This window comes from Anopheles marshallii, chromosome 2 (genome assembly GCF_943734725.1).
Source record: "Anopheles marshallii chromosome 2, idAnoMarsDA_429_01, whole genome shotgun sequence".
Lineage (NCBI taxonomy): Eukaryota > Metazoa > Arthropoda > Insecta > Diptera > Culicidae > Anopheles > Anopheles marshallii.
The window spans coordinates 68,748,903-68,769,979 of NC_071326.1; the positions used below are offsets into that span (position 1 = coordinate 68,748,903).

A 21,077-nucleotide genomic window follows, 5' to 3' on the forward strand; every position below is an offset into this window, starting at 1 on the left:
AAACGCAACAGCGGTTGTTGTCATCTTGTGCTTCAATCGAGAAAAAAAGTGGCCGGGCTGGGACTTCGAACCATCGCGTAACCATTATCACTGCAGCCGGACCGAACCTGGTCGTCGAGTGCAGTCGAAGAATCTGGAGTACGGAGCGAAAAGCGGAAACCGTTTCCAACCGATCGCAACCGACCACAGTTGAACGCACCTCGGACGCGCGCAGGGCTTCGAGGACATTGGCGTGTTTCCGTTAACGCGCGCGTGTGTGCATCCGCCTCGAAAGCGGTTCACAAAAAAGGTCACTACTAATTGCGAGTCAGGATCTGAAAGGGAATTTGCGATTTTCGGAAAAGCGCTTGCTGCAAGGCGCATTGCTCGTAGCACTGCAAGCGTAACGTTCATCGCTGTGTATATCGCAAGTTCGTGCATACCTGCACGCACACACACGCATACGCACCCACCTGCCTACGAATACATACACACAAAAACAAAACGTATACTAAAATGGTGAAACGTAAACCACAGGCCATGATCGATTCGGAGAGCAGCAGTGATTCAGAATCGGGTTCCGATCTCGATTCGGTATGTGTTATCAGTTTTCATTGAAGAAATCAGTGTAATGTCTCTACTGCTCCATATCTGTTGTCTCTTTCAGGAGCTGCTCTCTTTGGCCAAGAAGAAGAAAACAACCCGTCTAGCGTCGACATCGCCGAACCATGCCAATCACAATCGTTCCGGGTCAGGTTCAGATTCCGGTTCAGGATCCGATTCCGATGACGATGATGACGACGATGACGATGATGAGGAGGACGAGGAGGAACAAGCGTCCGGGTCGGAAGCGATGGCAAAACGCAAACGCAAAGGTGGCAAACCAACTTCCTCCTCCGAATCGGAAAGTGAACGAGACGGTGAAGATCGCAAACGAGGCAACAACGCACCACAACCTACAGCTGTCAACAACCCAGTGACGCCTGGTGGAGGACTAAAACGCAAACAACCTATCGACGAGGGCGATGGTTCCGAACCGGAGGAAGGGCAGGTGTCATCCGACTCAGAGAAAACCCGCAAAGGTACGACGGGAAAACCTGCATCCAGCGAGGATGATTCTAGCGACGGCAACAGCAGTGATGACAGTAGCAGCAGCAGTAGCAGTAGCAGCGATTCAGAATTCAACGATGGATACGATGAAAATTTGATGGGCGATGATGAGGATCGGGCGCGCCTGAACGGACTGTCCGAGAAGGAGCGTGAAACGGAAATTTTCAAACGTATCGAACGGCGTGACGTTATGAAAACGCGCTGGGAGATCGAGCGGAAGCTGAAGCTGGCGAAACGAGCGGAACGAGCCCGAGACAAGCAAGCCCAACCAGAACGGAAGAAGAAAAAGAAGGAAAAGAAAAAGGCACAGAAAAAAGCGGCCGCCGCGGCTGCCGCTGCGAATGCCGAACGCGAGCGTAAGAAGGCGGCAGCGGCGGCCGTAACAGCGGCACAAACTGCGGCTGCAAATGCAGCGGCGGCGGCAGTGGCCGCAGCATCAGTGAAAGCAATGGGACCTGCAGCCATGGGAGGCGACATGCCTAACCAAGGTTCAATGGATACGTCTGACGTCGGAAGTGTGATGGTTCGTTCAGACAGTCCTTCCTCATCACCGGAGAAGAAAAGTGACGATGGTAAGTGGATTGTGCTTTACACCTGGTGTCCGTTGGTCACGTAACTAATTGTACGGGTTTTCCTTTTTTTAGTTTCGAGTGCATCGGAATACTTCGACCCGAAGGAACGCTCGAAGGAGCGTAAGAAAACGGTCGAAATGAATCGTACGGACGACAAACGTAGCAATGCGATGGCAATGCTCAAGGCAAAGCGTGAGGGAAAGGCGAAACGTGAAGAGGAGGAGGCGAAACGGGAAGCCCAACGGAAACAGGACGCTAGTCAGCAGGAAGACAAAGAAGAGCTTTCGGACGTGCCTGGCGGCAAATCGCAGATGAAGTTGAAAGCATCCGACATATACTCGGACGATTCTGGCAGCTCGGATGATGAAGACGACGAAGCTGGTGGTGCAAACGAGCGGGACAAAAAAGCGAGGGGTGATCGGAGGTCTCGCTCAGGCGGCAGTGGCGACAGTGGTAGCGGAAGTGACAGTCGTTCGTCTAGCGATTCCGAGGGCGAAGAAAAGGAGAAAAAATCCGGATCTGGATCGGGGTCTGGCTCGGGGTCGGGATCCGGGTCCGGATCTGGGTCGAGCAGCCGCAAACCGGTCGCGATTAGTTCAAATGCCGAGCTGAACAAACTGCGAATCTCGCGCCACAAGCTGGAACGCTTTATCAACTTGCCCATCTTCGAGCCGACCGTGTTGAATTGCTTCGTGCGTATCAACATCGGCAACAACCAGGGCAAACCGGTGTACCGTGTGGCGGAGATTGTTGGTGTGGTAGAGACGGCCAAAATATACCAATTTGGACGCAGCAGAACGAACAAAGGCTTTAAGCTAAAGCATGGTAGCCAGGAGCGCGTCTTTCGACTGGAGTTTGTGTCGAACCAGGACTTTTCCGACACGGAGTACCAGAAGTGGCTCACAATATGTCAAACATCCGGCACACCGTTGCCGACGGTTGACATGATCGAGCGGAAACAGCGTGACATTAAGGAAGCGTCACAGTACGAGTTTAAGGACGCAGACATTGACCGGCTAGTGGAGGAGAAGAATCGGTTCCGAGCCCATCCGACGAATTACGCTATGAAGAAAACGATCTTGATGAAGGTGGGTAGCGTTGTGCATTACCTCGTGCTGATATTAACAAGTAACTGTTCCATTATAGGAGCGTGATGCCGCCCAACTTCGTGGTGAGGACGATCTGGCGCGGGATCTTAATTCCCAGATCCAGGAAATTGAAGAGCGAGCAAGCACGCTGGACAAGAAGCGCAGCAGCAGCATTAGTTTGATCTCGTATATTAACGATCGCAACCGAAAGCGTAACGTGGAGGACGCCGAGAAAGCAATCATGGAGGAGAAACGAGCAACGCGTGGTCTCAAAATAGAAGATCCGTTCACACGTCGTCAAACGCAACCACGCATGTCCTTCAAGAAGGACGACAAGCGGGACGACGCACCTATGTTGTTGATGCAAGCTCCCCCACCACCAGGCCAGGCCGGTAAGAAAAAGATGGAGGAAAAAAAGTCCAATCAAGGTGGGGGCGGCCAGGCGGACAACAATCTGTACTCTCTGCATGATTTCGACATCGATCTGGAAGTTCCACTACCAAGTGCGTACATGCTCCACGTCTGTATAATGGTATGTTTTGTGTACGTTTTTAAAACATATTTTTCTGCTTCTTTTAGTAAGCAGCGTGAACGTCCTCCCGAAACCGGTCGAAAAGCCCGTAAGAGAATCTGGCCCGAAACGATCGCTCAACCTGGAAGATTACAAAAAGAAGCGTGGATTAATCTAGTTCTGGTGCGGCTGGTATTGATTATATTGTAAGCAAATAGTTTAAAGCATCATTGTAGTTTTTGATTCATTGAGGCGACAGGAGGACCGCTCTATTTGTACATTATTATATGATTACGTTAATCACTCCCGAAGGTCACTGTTTTACTTCCAACAAAATGGAACGTTGAGTACGTATGTCGGCAAACGTAGAAAAACAAACTTAAGAGGGAGATATACAGTCAGCACGATCAAAAGTGGTGACCAGTGGGTAAAGATGGTAGGGGTGCCAGTTTCTCACAAGACATGATCGGCACCAAATCACATTCAGAAAGTTTCCCAACAGCGGGGTCGGACTATTCCGGCTACGTGGTAAAATAAGTCTAACAAGCCAGTAATGGCTGGCGTGACCTAGCTGGTCGTTACGCCAACAAAATATTCGAGCTTTTTTAATGCATTTTCTGGAAGCATCTGGAAGCTCTGATAAAAATAATCGACTGAATGAAGTTGCAGTCCAAATGGTAATTTTTTATTCGAAACAACACTGAGATTCGTTGAACCGATTGAATTGAAATTTTCACCAGATATTATTTACACTAAAGCGGTGTATTTGACCGGTGGAAATTCCCATCCGGACCAATCACTGGACCGAAGTCCGTACGCAAGACTCACTATCCAGGTACGGGTAAATAAAGTCAGAATTGGCGGACCTAGACCTTTAGAGGCCACTAAAAAAGAAGACTCTTCAATTAATTTGTAAGTTTTTGTCGAAAGATTTTTTATTTAAATTATTGTTTTATAAATTTCGGGGCATTGAGCAGATGAAAACCTTTTTTTTTCCTGCAGCGCTCCAAAGAATGTCCTGTGTGTCAATTTTTTAGTGTTATTTATTGCGCACTATTGAATCTGTATACTTTCAAATGGCAACCTTTTCTTTTCAACGTGCGAGGAAGTATTTTCTTTTGGAAAAAGTTTCAAAACTTACCTGTTTTCAGAGCGTCTGTGTGTATATCTTTCCCCTTAAACCGTTTCTTTATGTTTGTAAGGGTATTAATCGCGTGTATCGAAGCACGCACTAGGAAATGAATAGAATTATAATTTATTTAATGCTTTTAATCGACCGTCTTTATCTTATTTAACCTTTTTACCCGCTTCGTCCTTTTTCTATGGTACGCCTGTTTGGGTAGGTTACAAGGATGGGGTTTCATGTCGAAAACGCATGTGTTTCGGTCCGTGCTCAGACCATTCGGAGACACTAAACGCTAATATGGCAACAAAACAAGGAAACATGGAAACTAAGAATCAGGGGAATAGTAAACACTCAAGCAATTGTGGCGATAAACTCGCATGAAACACATTATTGTAGCGATAGGGAATGATCAAATGTTCTGTTACTATTAAACTTCTACTATAGTGCATGTAGTGGTAGCCGCATTGTAACGGGTAATAAAGAAAGGAGGCGAAATACATATAAAATCGAACGAAAGCATGCAGAAGTTGACCGCCGATTGATCAAGAAATGCATGATTCATTTTGAGTTTTATTGAAATTTATTTCACGACAATAATTCCACTCTTTGCAGCAAATTAATGTCCCGACCATAAACCACACTTCACAATTAATGATATTCGAATCAATTGGGTAAAAGTTCCAAAGTCCAATAGTGCTAATCAACTGCAACGTTACGCAAAAGTACAATCATACTGTTTTAAACCTAGAATATAGAACTATCATCTAATGGCACACACGCGCTACTACGCTTACGAGTCCTCCGACGACAAACGGCGCGCCTTGACGCGCGTCAACATCGTACCGGACGTCGTGTGCCGTTTTTGTGTAGTAGGTGATGTGTTCTTGATCTCGCCAGGAGTGTTGTCAGTACGCGCGTCCCCACCGCTGGTGCCGGACACGTTTTGCCCTCGGTGGTATTTGGACTTGTGCGTGGATAGCGACCATTTCGTTTTGAACCGTGCGTCACACTTGGCGCATGCATAGGAAGTTGGCAATTCCAAATGCTTCGCCTGCCGGTGTCGCTTCATCGCATTAATCGAGCAGAATGTACGTCGGCATTCGGGACACTTGTGCACCTTTTCATCGCCCATCAGCTCGATTTTTTCCAAGGTCACCTTCACAATATTCGGTTTCACCTCCCGTTCGGTTGAGGGTTGGAAAATGCGATTCACATCTATTTCGGACCCTTCGATCTCAGTTTCTTCGACATCCCGGTCTTCAATGTTTTCCGCAACAAGTTCGTACGTTTCCGTATTAACCGATTCGTCGACGCCGATAAACTCCGGTATTTCCACCTTCAACGTACTGGCGCCATCGACCGTTTGCTGTCCATTTCCTGCATACTGATCCTGTTCCTGTTCCCCGGCTTGTGTTTCGGTTGCGGTGATGGTATACCCATCCGTCTCGTAAATTTCACCTTCGCCCGATTCTCCCGAGACAGTAACTGTTTCCGTAGAACCAGCAGGAACCGAAGTGCCTGGCTGCGGCGTACTGATATGTTGCAGCTTAACCTTTTTCTTTTTCAACGGCTGAACAACACTGTCTACAACCTCCTGCAGGGTAGTGGCTTGGGTAGTTTGTGGCTGCACCTGTTGTGATGGTTGCGTTAGCTGCACTTGCTGCACGGCAACTTGTGGGGCCTGTTGTTGTTGCGGCGATGCTTGCACCTGCATTTTAACGATCGTAGGTTGCTGCTGCACAATTGGCATAGCAACCGAGGTGGTTTTGGTCAGCGGAGGCATTTCGGGCGGTGGTGATTTGATCAACGTTTTTGTCAAGATCGGAGTAGACGAAATCTGCGCTTGCACAAGCTTCGGTTGGTGCACCAAAGTGGGCATCGAGGATGGCAAGGTGAGATACAGCGAGTCGGCTGTGGTGATCGTTGCCGGCTTGTCCAGCACATGGTTCTGTATCAACTGGTGCGCTATTGCGGACGTAGCAGTGCTTGTTGGCTGGCGCGTATCTGTCGCACTGTCCGTGAGCCCCCGTATCGCCAGTACCTCGGCCGTATGGAGAAACGACGGTAGCTGCTCCTGCAGCACATTCACCTCACCATTGTACATAAATTCGATCAACGACATCAGGTCCGTGTAGCGCACATTTTTGAAGATAATGACCGGATGCTGGCAAGGATTTTCCTTAAACACCTCCTTAAAGTACGGACTGCAGGCGGAGAGCAATATTTTATGAGCGCGAATCTTGCGTCCCTCGCAGCACAGCGTCACATCAACAAAGTCTTCCTCATAGCGAAAGGAGCCAAATGCTCCCACTACGTAGGAATTGTATCCATTCCACTTCAGTGAAAATTGTTGCGGGTTCATGCTGGCGTCCAATTTGGGTCGACCGTCGGACACTAGTATGTTACTCTGGCTTCACCGTTTGTTATTCCACCAGCTCATCGAACGAACGGCGTCAGCGCAAACTTTAGCGCGTTTTTCACCGTACAGGACGCTATGCTGTCCTCCCCCCGCAATAGGAGCGTTTTGCAGGGAGGGCACCCCAAATTGCGAGTTTGTTTTGGGGTGGGGTGGCAGAATGTGTTTCAGGCAAGACGATGCTGTGCTGTTGATTTATTGGTTTCCGAAGATGCAATGACTGAAATAATAACTCAGATGGATAAATGTTATGCTAGTGTTTACTTTCCTGGTGTAACAACTCACTTGCTCATGCCTTGCAAACCCACAGTTATGCTTATGTTTTATGCGTATCCGGATAAAACGTACTGCAGCGCTGCTTACACGAGCGTAGGATGCAATTGCGAACCAAGCGCGAACGCTGTCAAATTTGTTCAACGTACGTTTGAACGCCAATAAGCATGGTAATCGCTAATGATAATATTTATAAAACATTGAAATTATTCTTTCTTTTTATATCATTAATTTCTCAATAAAACCGTTTAAAGATGCTTAATTTTTTTAGTAAAAAGGTAAACAACGAATAAGTTCGTTGGGGCAGCCTACTGTTCGAGACCACAGCCCATCTATTGTGTCACTTCGGCATTTTCCGGCAGTTGCGTTTATAGCTGAGTTGATTTCTTAGCCACATTCTATTTGTGTTGTGCATTTGGCTTCCAGGTTCGCTTTGTACTTTGTGAAAACATCCACAGTGAGCGGACGTGTCTTTCTCACCATCGGTGTTATTCCTTCGTCTGGGATAGTCTATTGCTGTGCAGGTAAGTGTTGTGATGTGTAGTTTTTCCGTATCCTACCGAATAAAGTACGGTGATGGCAAAATTGAATTTAATTGGCACGAGGAACTAGAAAATTGTTGGAAGCAACATCGCGGACGAACATTTGGATGCCCCCCGCTGTCCAATCTGCGTGTGCATGTGTGTGTAAGAGTGAAGAAATGCGCTCAGCCGTGGATTTTTGCCTTAAATGGATACATTTTATCACAATTATTTGCTCCAAGTGCGTTACTTCTAACGCTCGCACTGGATTGGAGCTATGTGTGTGTATGTACATATATATTTCGGTACATCATTTGTGTCCGGCAAGTTTTTTTTCTTTCGGCACATTGCCCGAGAAGCGATGCAGAACCGGCATTGTTTCATTACCGGCTCTACATCTAACATAAAGTTTTGGAATTATGGAAAAAGTGGAATATGTTTTACTATCGTTATTGGCCATTTATTTTTTTTCTTGTTTTAATACACATCATCCTGCAGTGTGGCATCTAATGCGGCGTATTCCTTTTTTATTCATACAAATTCTACCGGAGTACCTGTGTGTGTATGTGTTTGAGTGCATACTCACGCTACCGGCACTGAAGATGATTCTCCCGTAGGCACACACCCATTTTGAACATCGTGTGTGTGTGTGAGGGAAGAAAAAAAATCAAGAAAAAGAACACAAACCATCGGCAACAGAAACGTATCCGAGCGCCGGGTTTAATGAGCGAGAACGAACGCATGTATGTGTGTGAGTTGCGTGATGAGAAGCAAAAATGAAACCGCGCTTGATGCTCTGTCTCTGTTATACCAAAAACTGGAAAGCACCGTACCCCGAAAACTCACCACTACACGTGCATGGTTGTGTGGGTTTGCGGAACGGAGCAATGGTAGGTAGTGTGTAACAACCTCCACTTTCCGGTTCCGGTCGTTACGCTTTCGTCTGCCTTGGAAATGTACTTCTTCCATGACCACGATAGGAATACACTTTTTCCATGTGCCCTGTGGCCACATGTGGAAAAGTTTCATGTGTGTGGGTTTTTTTTTCTCTTTCAATTTCTGCTGGCGTCTGGTAGAGCTTTTCATTGAATTGGTAGAATTACACATTTATATTTAATGTGGTGTGAGTACCGGTTCCATCTAGCAATACACGCACACCGTTGCATCTGAAGTGCCCCTTCAGAACCCGTGTGTGACGAGTGGTGAATATTTGCAGCATCCATTTCATTCCGTCGTACACATCGATACCGTTGCTACGGTAGCGCTGTCTCTTTCCGTGTGCGGTTTTTGGTGAAGCGAACCAGAGTAAAACTGAACTCACAGTTGACGGTGCCGATCAGAGTATACTTTTCCTCCACTGACGGTAGTTGTGTGGCCAGCCCTGTGAATCCGTTAACTGAAGTAAGTGGAACGTTTTGGTGGTGTCCTTTTGGAGTGGATGCTCCCTTATTTTATACGATCTGTCACACAATTTCAATGCATTTAGTTTATCTTACTAATCGTGTTTTCTTTTTCTCCCCCTTTATCGCTGCAGTTCCGCGAGTGTTACATCCCGTGGAGTTTGTGAAACCGAGGATTTGCGTACGTGTGTATTTGTGTGTTTAGTGCGTTCCTTTTTAGTAAACGCATTGTGTTTTTGTCGAAGAGTGCCCTCCCTCACTCCCAGGATTAAAAAGGAGTTGGTGTGAAACGGAACCTGTAAACTGTGCGTGTGTGTGAAAGAAAATTCACCCCAGCGCCATCGTCGAACCACAAAAGCCGCCGGAAAAGCGTATCAGCACCTCACTTTTTCGTTTTCACCGCTCAGAGAGAGAAAGAGATAACGGCAGAGCATTACAATGGTGAGTAAACGGTCGGATGGGTATGTGTGTGTGTGTTTGTGGGCGAGTGAAATTAGCAATTTTGTGGTGCAGAAATCGAGAAAAAGTGGGCGAAACTGTGTGTGCGTGTGTGCATGTGATCAGTGTGAGGAAAACGTGAAGAATTTATTTTTGAAATAACCTCTCTCCAGAGCCCTTTCATATTCATAACGAAAATAAAATGTGACTGGTGTGTAGCGTACGGTCATCGGAACTTGTCATCCGGCCCAACTTTTACATCGGTGTGCCACCGCCCCGTCGTTCTCCACCGCTTACCGTCTATGGCAGACATGTCAAACACGCGGCTAGCGAAATCTTTCAATCCGTTCCCGCAAATATGGAGCAAAAATTAAGCAGAATCCCACTCATATGACCCGAGAACATCAGGTGTGATATGGGCCCGCCTAAAAATACGGTATGCGCGGGACTGCCATCTTATGGAAAGTTTCAGTTTCCGGGGATTTGGTATAGAACAGTGTTGCGGCAAAATTTGTTCAATTAGAAACAAACTAAGATGGTATTCGAATATCGTAAATGGAACATGGATCATTTTTATGTCAAGCCATAGTCATTTTTAGGTGAAGCAAATAATGCCAAGATGTGTAGATATGTTGCGGCAACATGTTTACACCAAACAAATATTTCCCTTGCAACAAAAATGTTCTTGACGTATGAATTTGACCCTTCACCCGCATGATTTGACCCCTCAGTTCCCTCTACATTTTCAATAACCTAGTCCATACGCGGCGGCCCTGTTAGTATATTGGTAACGGCATCAGTCTTTACACGACAGGACCGTTTCAAAATCTCATCCGGATCAATCCTCCATAAACAGGGCTGACTATCCAGCTACGGATAAATAAAGTCAAAGAGATCCAATAAATGACCAGTTGAGGTTGTCGTGCCGTTAAGAAGAAACCTCCTTGGACATTGCAGAAATCTTCAATCACATTCTGCAATTGCAGCCAAGAAGAGCTGCCCATGAAACGCATCAAAAAATTTTATGCAATTATGATATGCAGAGAATATCGTTCTAGGAAGATTTCCTATCTTCGTAAAAGGATTTCTGATATGTTTATTTTAGTGATACTTTCTCTCTAAAGGAGGTTGCAACAGAGGAATACTTCACTGTACATTTAAACAGGCATACGCATGAAGTTTTCTACATGAAAATTGGACACGCGAGTCAAAATGAGTTCGACACCACTGGTCTACGGGTTTGCGCATAAGTCAGAGCGAAAGCACCCAGTTAACAGAGCAGGAAGTAAATAATCAACCGGCCTTTTTCGTACCAATCGCAACTCTCTCTCTCTCTTAAACACACACTTACGCTTCGTAGTGAGCGATGGAGAGTTTGGCTGTCAAATCAAATAGCGTCAATGATCGCGAAAAACACACCATATAAAGCATCTCCATTCCAATCGTACGCACACACACACACACACACGCACATCAGTAGAAAGAAAGCGCATATTTCCCGGTTGCTTGGATGTGTGTATGGATTGCACATACAACTGACATGATTGAAGAAGGTCTCCACCGTTATAAAGTGTCCGGTATAATGGGAGAGTACTTGTATTTCAATGTGTGTTGTACTCCGTACGGCCGTCTGGCCGGAAAGGTGATACCGGTATTGTACCCGAGCCCCATTGATTTACCTTAAAAGGTAATACCATTTCATGAAACGTTGTCAGAAATTGTTGTCAAAATATTTCGCTGTGTGAGTTGATAAGCGCTATCATTGCAGCGTACACCTGAAAGCATTCCCATACCGGGTTTGGGGTTGGCTTGCGACCACTTCGGAGTTGCGTGAGATATGACAGAATATAATAAGCTCCAAACGTCATTAAATGCGTATAATGCTGATGGCTAGCATCATCCAAATTCATCCTCCTCGTAGCTAGATAGTATTTTGTATCGAGCGCGCGCGCGCGCCTACATTCACTAACACCACTCAGCGTTGGAAAAACAGAGCCAAATTACCATATATGGTCAAAGTTGTCAGCAAAGGAGGTGTGCGAGAAGAAGGTCTTGGAAATGCAGGGTATAATGCCGAATTCACACCAGAGTGGGATAGTGCACGGATGCGGGATAATGATAAGGATGTAGTGATAGAGCGAGAAAGAGATCGTGAGAGAGGGAGCAGGAGGTGCAGAAGGACGTGCAGTGCGTGAGTCATTAGTGAAATGATTGCAGTGCGTCCACTAGGTGACGTGAATTGAGACGAGACAGCACAATTGCGTTTCATTGCTCTCACAGACACACACACACAACAGGGTGTGTGGTATTTTAGCAGACTCTTCTGTCTCTTTTCGGTTTTGGATGTGATGCGATCCCGAGTAGGCGAGATTCGGTTCGTTAACGAATACACTCACCGCCTGCACACAACGCAGTGACGGCGCTTTGCTATAGCGCCGAGTCGATTGTGTGTGTTGGATATTTTTCCCTTGCAAGAGAGAGAGAGAGAGACGATTAGGACCGGTTCGTGTTAATTTTGTATATTTCATACGCCGGGTTTTGCTTTCTCAGTTCTGATCACACAACACCCATACTTCCACTGCTATCATACATATGCGAACACGTCACAGCGCCAACGGCCACACTGTTTTGCAGTCTCTTCTGCTGTGTTGACGAGCGCCCAGTGAAGCGCGTTCTTTTGCGATAAACTGCATGTGTGTATTGCACTGGATATGGGCACGTGTGTGCGTGTGTTCTGTGTTTTACTGATAAAAACGTCGTCTCCCGACTGATTTCCAGCTTACTACACACTACTACAGAGGGGGTAGCGAAGTAAGGTGTGGAACAGCCGCAACACAAAGGCGTTTAATGTTGTTTTTTCACCTTTTTCCTACTGAGGTTTTTTTTTTGTCGCGCGACAAGATGAGTCAACCTGTTCCGTTCTTGGGTAGACGAAAGGCATGTAGTGGGGCCCGGAAGCGGGGGGAAAACCAAAAACTCCCCAAGGGGGGAGGGTGGCGTTTCATCCGCCGCCATTACGGAGCGTTTTTTTCGACGTATTGAAAAGATAACGGTGCCCTGGCGTGGCATATAAAATCCATTGCGCTGGGGGTGAACCCATGGGTGTGTGTACGCAGGAATAATGAGCCCGTGTGCAATGAAATTCCGATTCCGATTCCGCTTTTTCTTCCTCCTTTTCCACAGTGATGACGTTTGTTGAAATGCTTGGGACCACCGGAAACGGAAAACGGTGACGTACTGTAGGAACGGGAACTTTTTTTTTTTAATCAGAACTCACGCCGAAATGGGAAAAGGCATTGCAAAGCTGCACACGTTACCAACGCATCTTAGTATCTTGCAAACCATTCTCACTGCACACCCTCCTTTTGAGGGGTACGAGGCTGCGTGTGAGTATGGATATGTACCAACGAAGCAAAGTCGCGAAAAATGCATCCAATAATTGCGTATAAGGTGTTGAAGATGATACAATTGTCAAGGACATGAGGTAAAATTTATAAAGAACCGCTGCATCGACAATTTTTTATTATAACGTATCTTGTATGACGCATTGATAATACCAGCCGTGTTGTACATGTAGCTAGGTATGTTAACAATTTCATAGTAATTACTTGTAATGACGCTTTGATAGTGCGTAATATGTGGTTTCTATCTTCTCTAGCTTTATTTCTTTTAAGATTACTCTCTTTGATTGGATTCAGTAACGAGCCCCAACAGGTAGTAAAAAGTGCAAATGTAGGGTGTAGGGAAATATAGTTTTCGGAAATTAAGGGCGAGTTCTACCGCACCACCTACTTTCGTCACAGCTACATTGGACATGGAAAATGTAAACACGTATGACACAGATATGATGAAGAAAGGGCCTTGCTCAAGTCCTTAAATGGAAATGCACCCTACTATATTATAAACAGCTTGACATATACCTACAAGCCTTAGTAGACAGCAGTTAGGGTCGACAATGCCCTTGTGTGTAGGTCATAACCCACAATTACAGCAATATTAAAATTTCCCACATGCTTTGTTGATGTTTAACGTCTTAAGCGTTGTATTGTACCGAGCAATCGTACTTCATTCAGTCGAATGTCACGTATCATCGTCATAAAATGAGTTTGCTTTATCGATTGCGATTAAAAGTGTGTCGCGGTTGGGTTGAGATAATGATAACAAACGGTAAAACGATTACGATTTATAGAAGAAATCATTCCGTTTGATAGACAAGTGGTGAAATTGGTGGCAAATATAAAGCAACCCCAACAAAAGAAACCCATTATCCGTTACCGATCCTGTCTGTTTAATCATGCATGACACGAAAATATGCGTTTCGTGTTGTTGTTTTTTTTGCATTCCTTCTCACCATTCCACACATAGTTTTCCTATTCGGCCGGCAGACAAATAAAGACACATCTTTAAACATCGGCCACACCAGACCAGACGCGCGCTGTATCGGACGAGCCAAACCAGTGGGTTTTGTCGCGTGCGGCCACATCCCCTTTGAGAGATGATTCATCAACACGTTTGTTTGCTAGACTTGCGTGTAATCTTGTACAATTTGAGTTGTTTCTGGTAGCCCCAACACGGCGGACAACACGGATCTGCTTTATATGATAATTTCTTATCACTCTCCGCATTCGACTTCATGGGATAGCAGGACGGTGAACTTGTTGGTTTGATTTTTGTATGCCGCCTTATAATGTACAAATTTCCGACAGTTTCTTCCCTATCATGACGACCCGGTGGCAACCGTCGTCAAGTGACAAAGAAATGATAGCCAGATTCAAACTGTCACAATCCTCCTTTTTCCGGCCGTTGACTGTTTGTGATTTGTCTTTGTGGTAGTACTATTTTCCCCAAATGCGCTGTTTCGTGGTGTGCATTTTCTCCTGCTAGGGGAAAATCATGAACTCGAGGAGGAGAATTCTGTGGGTACGTGAAGAATTTTCCACCGCAGGGGAGGATATCACTTTTCCGAGAGAATATTGCCGGCCATGATGATGATTCTACGGATGGGTTTCCATCCAACATCCTCCAAAAAGGTTGCGCTCTTCGTAGTTTACGTGTCCTGTGGAGGACAACCCTAATGTGGGTGGGTGTGTTTTCTTTCGGTGGTGGGAAAAGCTGCATGAACAACGCACCACTGCTACAAACACTGATAAAGGGATAGCAATCGTGCACAGAATCCGAAGATACGAAGGTTGATGATCATTGTGTTTATATGCTCACCGAACTGACGCTATGCCATTTACGGTCAATGACCTTCTCCCCTGCAATGAAAGAACACTTTCATTTTTTGGCATATTTCACGGCATCTCTGATTTTTTAGGGGTTGATCCCGGCCGTACAACCACTCATTTACGGACGTTGATTGGTAGGTGGATTATTTGTTTATGATGTTCTTTAGCGTTTTTTGGAAGTGATGGCAAGGAATTTTTTCCTGTTAAAAATTATAAGAAAAAATATATTTAAAAGTTTAGTTTAATCATTTTCGTTTTCATCAACAATTTCATGCCAAGCTACTAAACGATTAATTGTACATATTTCTATATTGAAAAAAAAAAACGGAATATTTATGTTTACGAATTTGATTAAGCAGTGTACATACATGTCGATTTAAACTCTAAAATCAAGAATCCAATATGTTCATGACGAATGTCTAAACAATGGGTTGGTTGGGTGGGCGAAGTTGTTCGACGGAAAGAGTGCGAAAAGAAGTAGAAAAATTGTGAATTCTACTACTCTGCTACAAAGACATTTCCATTTGTACTCGAATAAATAAAGTATAATAAAAATGGAGTTTAACGTGAAGTTATCAAAGAGATGTCAGAAATTGCTCTGGTAATAACATAAGAACAAACTAGTGATATGCACAATGATTCAGAATGTTCATTTAAATCTTCCTAAGGAGTAAATAAATTCAAATCTCAAAGGAAGAATTTTTATATCTCTATGCAATCATTCATAAAGAATTAAATAAATCATTCAGATTTAACTCTTCACGGTGATCTTTAACTCATGATTTAAATCGTGAGTTAATTCTTGTGGGAATCAACTCGCGGTTTAATTACTCACGGCGATCTTTAGCTCACGATTTATATCGCGAGTTAATTCTCACAAAAGTTTAAATCGTGACTGCCTTAATTCATTTGACTTCTAAAGCCTTCTCCACCTTATTAACCTATTCCTCCTAACGTTTGGGGTAGGTCCAGATTGCGTCGTCCTCCTCGTTCTCGTGTGCCACCGGGACGGTGTGGACCTTCTCGTATGTTTTCAATTACAGCGAGAAATTACCTGCTGTTTGTTGATTGCTGACGAGCGATAGCAGCGAGACGACGTTTATAAACCTGTAGATGACGGGTGTGTTGTAAACATGGCACAGGAAGCAATAACATGGCACGGAAAGCACACGCAACCCGATCCACGATACGAAAAGTCCTCGTGCGTACTTCACGCGCGAGGTGTGGAGCATTGCATCCTCCGTACGGCTCGTTTTCCATTTTGGTGTGTTGATGCAGCAGTCGAGTAAATTGGTGGCCAAATGTATGCCACAACCTTGAGGTGCATTGGAAGGATGGCGGTAGTTTCTTCCTTTTTTCCCTGTGTGGTTTTTATTGCGCGCGCTGCTGTTTTTATTTTTTTGCGCTGCCAGATCACGCAAGACGATCGATCCATTTACGATCACTAGCGGCTGTGGCCTGGTTGAAAGTAATCTTTCCACATTTTGTTTCGTGCGCTTCTTTTTGCACTTGCGCTGTGCTTTGTATGTGTGTGTGTGTGTGTGTGTATGTCTGTTCATCCGAATCTCACGGTCACGGTTCAGACGATCTTTTACCATCGGCATATCGGCCGGTGAGTCAGAGCCACGTCGGAGAGCAACCGAACCGACCACCAACTCAGACATGATGACGTGTTTCATCATCCTTTTTGTGTTGTTGCATGTCACGATGATTGTCTTGGTAGAACTGCCCCATTCGCCCCCCCGAATATCCGGAGACTTGCGGATATTCCGGTAGAACATAAGTGGGGGAAGTTGGGGTTTGCATGGTTTGTCCTGCAAGAGAAGACTTACCTCTGCTGTGTGCTTCCTTCCATGGCAGAGGAGTTTTGGAGTGATAAATATTACTATACGCATTGTTTCACCTATTCCAGATGTGTCAGAAATTCGCACCCGGTCCATTGCACGTTGGGATTGTCCTTTTATGGTCAATCGAAAGGAGATCTGCCGTGAAGTTGGGGTGTGTGTGTGGTTGCTGCTGCCGCATGTGTTGTACGTAGCACCGGGTGTTCTTTTTGTAGGCAGTGTGGGGAGGTTTTACCATACAAGCATAGGACGGCATGGATCAACCGGCGGCACCACGTACAAGAAGTAAGACCGTGTGCGTGCGCTGATGTTGGCTCGTTCCCGTTTCATTCATTGCTATTGCTTGCGAGAGAAACTCCATTTTTGGTGATTCAATATTATTGTTGCCCTTGCTGTTCCAGCATGTGGTGAAGGTCGCGTCGAACCTGTTTGGGGTAATTTTGTTATACTCCTTGAAATCTCTTTTAACAATGTTTAATTGCAATTTGATCGAAATTACATTCTGGCTGGTAAAACTTATACAACATTCTATTTACTGAATTTGTTGATTTGAAAGAGTTTATCAAAGCAATTAAATAAACCGACGTGAATCATCTAGTTCGTCACTACACGATGACGGTTTTATCGGTGATCTCTGTGAGTAATCGAAATGTAATTAAGGTTGGAAGGTTGTTAGGTTTTATTTCTGCATTGCTGTAAGTTACTCATCGCCGCATCATCACCATGTTTATTTTCTATGCACAATTCGGCACGTGTCGTACCTCAATATGGTTCAAGGTTTATGGGTCGTAAATACCTCTGGAGCATTGATTTGCACCTATTATTCATTGCCGAGATATGCGGACAAACGTGAATGATGGTTATGTCCGCAGTATTCTAGTACATTTGCCTATTGCCTTAAACTATTACCATAGTTTTAATATTTGATTGCTCGAGAAGTTTGTTGCTTTAGGGACAATTTGTGCACAATTTAGTGAATGCCAATTCGGCCAGGCACACACATACGGTTTCAAGAGTTGAGATTCCATATCCAGTTCCTGTGGATATCGTTTGTGTGTTTGTGTGTTTTGTGTTTCACTATCAATCGCACTGTTTATCTTATTCGCTAGCGCATGACCAAATGCTGCCTGTATGTCATTAAAATTTCAATAATTTAAAACCTTGTGTAGAGTATGTTTCCAGTTTTGTTATCAGTAGTTATATCATCAAGATACTAGCTTTGATCTAGTCACGTCCTGACACCAAGATACTAAGATTATTACGGACGACCGGGGTTTTCGTTCGCTAGCTTAACGTTCTTCGTTGTGAAATTCGTGCACGTTTAAAATGCAACATTAGATTATATTTTTCGGTGAAACACGGCGATCTTGACATTGTTTTGGCGTGGGTCACAGCAAAAGAACACGAACATCACGTACTCGCGTAGAACTTATGCATTAAAAAAAACGGCACCGTGGGCTTGAGAGAGGCGACGACTTGATGTGGTCGCAATTTGTTGTTGTGTTATGCAGCCCAAACTGTTTGCTGTCTATTTAATATGTAACATTCTTTTGCCAAAGTGAACGCAAGTGCACTGGAGCAGCTAAATAGTTTGTGTTGCGTGGGGAACATGGACGTGATATGTGTGTTATCATGGCTTTCTCTATTTTCCAATGTTACGTTACGTTCCAAACATGTCACAGTCTCGTCGTTCCCTGGTTCGTAGACGTGAAATTCATTAAAAGCATTTACCGCACCCTCAATACACCGAAAAAAATGGCTGGTGGTGGTGTGTGGAATAATGCGTGTTGGGTTCGGCTGCAAGCAAAGCGGGCGCACACGAGCAGCAGCAACGGGCCGCGGCCTGTCACTGTGAACGTTGACTTTAGCTTAAAATTCAATGCTTGTACCCCACCATTCACCTATGTGCTGTGTGTGCGATCTTCGTGGTTCCAAAAATAGGTTTTAATTTTAGAGCAAATCTCTCTTCTCTGCACACGTCTTATATACTTCGAACGACGAACGTGTACGGTATAACTTCTCCTAGTGGTGTCTACTGTACGAGTTCTACGAAACCTGGTGTAACCTGAACACACCGCACCTCGTGTGGTGTTCTGTTCGATGTTCCAAACGTCCGTCGAACCGTAGGAAAAGCAGGAAGATGAACGATTTTCTAGATTTAGAACGGCGGCGGCATATACTTTTTACTTCGATCTTGCTATTGATGTCTCTGAAGATGGTAGATCATCATCGACCACGTGGAATGGAGTCAAGTGCACTGATGGAGATCTAACATTTATTACTACTTTTATCCTTATTGCCTTTTCATTTGGACAACGATGATGGTAGTGTAATGCTGTGGAATACATTCCAGAACCACGTGCGATTATTCGAATGTTGTAAGATCGTTATGTAGCGAGGAGAGGGGAGTATTGAGTGATGATCGGTCAGACCCACGTATACTCGCTTTTCCTGTTTGGTTTGGTGCATCGAGATCGCTCTCACTAATGTCAAACTCGATGTGTAACACTCGAAAAGCACGTGTGTTTTACAATCCCCAGCGTTAGTACATGCCAGAAGATCATCCTTCTCCACGAACCCCTCGATGGAATTGGGATAAACTTCGCTCCATAGCAGCAGTCCCGCAGCAGACAACACACACACACACACACAGAGATAAGCACGTGAAAAAATTACATTATTTCCGCTATCGCGAAGGGAGCTCGAAGAAGACACGCATGGCCGAAATGCTGATGGGTGGAAGGTACTTATTTTTAACTTCAACCGACCGGCAACAGAACGCGCGCGCGCTACGCCCCGTTCTCTTTAGGCCGTTCATCCATTCTTCCATCTGCCACCTGCATTCTCCTGTTTTCTTCCTCCCCTTTTCCATTGGTTTTTTGGTGGGTGATCAGGCGTGTCGCTTTTCCTGGTGGTGCCCGCCGAGAGATCATCGTACGTCAAAGAGGTTGTTTTCTTTCTCCTCTTGAGAAAAAAAGGGGAAGTAACAGTTGTTGGGACATGGCATGCTAAGAAAACCCATGCGAAGCTTATCGTTTCGAACAAGTGCATTTTACTCTTCAATTTTACTGAATTTTATTGGGGACCACAAAGGAACGACGGGTGTTAAAATATGGTCGTACATTTTTGTGCACGCAAAAAGAAATTTACAATATTCTCCCACGTCTAAAATAAAGCATCTGAATGACACCACGTTTCTTTCTTTTTCTTTTTTTTTGATGATCTATTCTCCTCCAGGCTTCCGGAGTTACTGTATCGGATGTGTGCAAGACCACTTATGAAGAAATAAAGAAAGATAAGAAGCATCGCTACGTGATTTTCTACATTCGCGACGAGAAACAGATCGATGTCGAGGTGATCGGTGACCGTAATGCGGAATATGACAGCTTCCTGGAGGACATACAGAAAGGTGGTCCGGGTGAATGCCGGTAAGTAGAATTGTCTACCCCTTTTCTGCAGCTAAAGTTATAAAGTGAGTTAATAATGTGTTTGTTTTTCCTCCGGCCGTAATAGATATGGACTGTTTGATTTCGAGTATATGCACCAGTGTCAGGGAACGTCAGAGAGTTCGAAGAAGCAGAAGCTTTTCCTGATGTCCTGGTGCCCAGACACTGCCAAGGTAGGGGACATTCCACACAGCAGTTATTTACGTTGTATTCCTTCATCGATTCAGTTGATTCTAATGTCTATATTCATTTTTTCTCGATGATTGTAGGTTAAGAAGAAGATGTTGTACTCGAGCTCGTTCGATGCGCTGAAGAAGTCGCTTGTCGGCGTCCAGAAATACATTCAGGCCACTGACCTTTCCGAGGCATCTCGAGAAGCGGTCGAGGAGAAGCTGCGCGCCACTGATCGTCAGTAAGGAACAAACAAAAAAAAAACAAAACAAGTACTACTTAAGGAGCACGCACACAACAAAAGAACAGGAAATCATTACAACAACATACACAACAACCAACATATACATCAAAATCTTCTAGAGTGAGTACTGCGAAAGCGGAACGATAGCGAGATGGAGTGGCGATGAGACACAGGATAACAAGCAGGATTAAAATAAAAAGGGAAACAACCGAAATCGGCAGGAAAAAAAAACAAGGAAAAATTTTCATTTATACATCCACGCATACACCACCCCGATAACCTCTAACACTATCCACAAAAGAATAACAACTACTATTAATAACTACTATCGGGAAGACTATTCTGCTATAAGAGGGATATACTAATAAACCATCATTAGGTATGGAAAGATGCTGCGCAAGTGTGTAAGCGCAGGGACGACAAACGCGCGTGTGTGTAATGCTTTTTGAGCGTGGTGTAATGCCTAGCGAACGTGTAACAGCGTTTCGTGAAAGAACATCGGAACCGAAAGTTTAGTGAAGCGCGAGCGCGCGCGCCTATACGGCGCTGTGGGCAATATGAATCGATCGAGATATTCGCCGTCGCGTACGAGGAGTAATCAGTAGTCAAATCACACCCCCACACAACACACACACACACAGAACACGACAAAGCAGAAGTAGGTAGAGGTGGACGCGAAGGTGAGACAGGAAGAATGATGAAGGGCTGGG

At 44.9% G+C, this 21,077-nt stretch overlaps 3 protein-coding genes across 3 annotated transcripts; 2 read left to right on the forward strand and 1 right to left on the reverse strand.

Moving 5' to 3' along the window:
• The first annotated feature begins 495 nt into the window (after positions 1–495).
• On the forward strand, positions 496–3,438 carry LOC128719927 (RNA polymerase-associated protein Rtf1). The gene is made up of 6 exons (XM_053813570.1): positions 496–573; positions 647–1,559; positions 1,734–2,085; positions 2,131–2,749; positions 2,808–3,256; positions 3,336–3,438. Exons 1-6 carry the CDS (start codon positions 496–498, stop codon positions 3,436–3,438), a joined length of 2,514 nt encoding a protein of 837 aa, XP_053669545.1.
• A 1,738-nt stretch (positions 3,439–5,176) lies between these two features.
• On the reverse strand, positions 5,177–6,748 carry LOC128719521 (transcription factor GAGA-like). The gene has a single exon (XM_053813148.1). The coding sequence runs from the start codon at positions 6,746–6,748 to the stop codon at positions 5,177–5,179; it is 1,572 nt and encodes a 523-aa protein (XP_053669123.1).
• A 2,678-nt stretch (positions 6,749–9,426) lies between these two features.
• Positions 9,427–20,376, forward strand: LOC128709647 (cofilin/actin-depolymerizing factor homolog). The gene is made up of 4 exons (XM_053804651.1): positions 9,427–9,437; positions 19,744–19,934; positions 20,020–20,125; positions 20,222–20,376. Exons 1-4 carry the CDS (start codon positions 9,435–9,437, stop codon positions 20,366–20,368), a joined length of 447 nt encoding a protein of 148 aa, XP_053660626.1. The 5' UTR covers positions 9,427–9,434; the 3' UTR covers positions 20,369–20,376.
• Positions 20,377–21,077: the final 701 nt, after the last annotated feature.

Coding starts and splice junctions, on each gene's coding strand:
- LOC128719927 (XM_053813570.1), top strand. CDS start 496: ATGGTGAAACGTAAACCACAGGCCATGATCGATTCGGAGAGCAGCAGT. Junction 574..646: donor CGGGTTCCGATCTCGATTCG/GTATGTGTTATC, acceptor TGTCTCTTTCAG/GAGCTGCTCTCTTTGGCCAA. Junction 1,560..1,733: donor GGGACCTGCAGCCATGGGAG/GCGACATGCCTA, acceptor TCCTTTTTTTAG/TTTCGAGTGCATCGGAATAC.
- LOC128719521 (XM_053813148.1), bottom strand. CDS start 6,748: ATGAACCCGCAACAATTTTCACTGAAGTGGAATGGATACAATTCCTAC.
- LOC128709647 (XM_053804651.1), top strand. Junction 19,935..20,019: donor GGTGGTCCGGGTGAATGCCG/GTAAGTAGAATT, acceptor CGGCCGTAATAG/ATATGGACTGTTTGATTTCG. Junction 20,126..20,221: donor GGTGCCCAGACACTGCCAAG/GTAGGGGACATT, acceptor CGATGATTGTAG/GTTAAGAAGAAGATGTTGTA.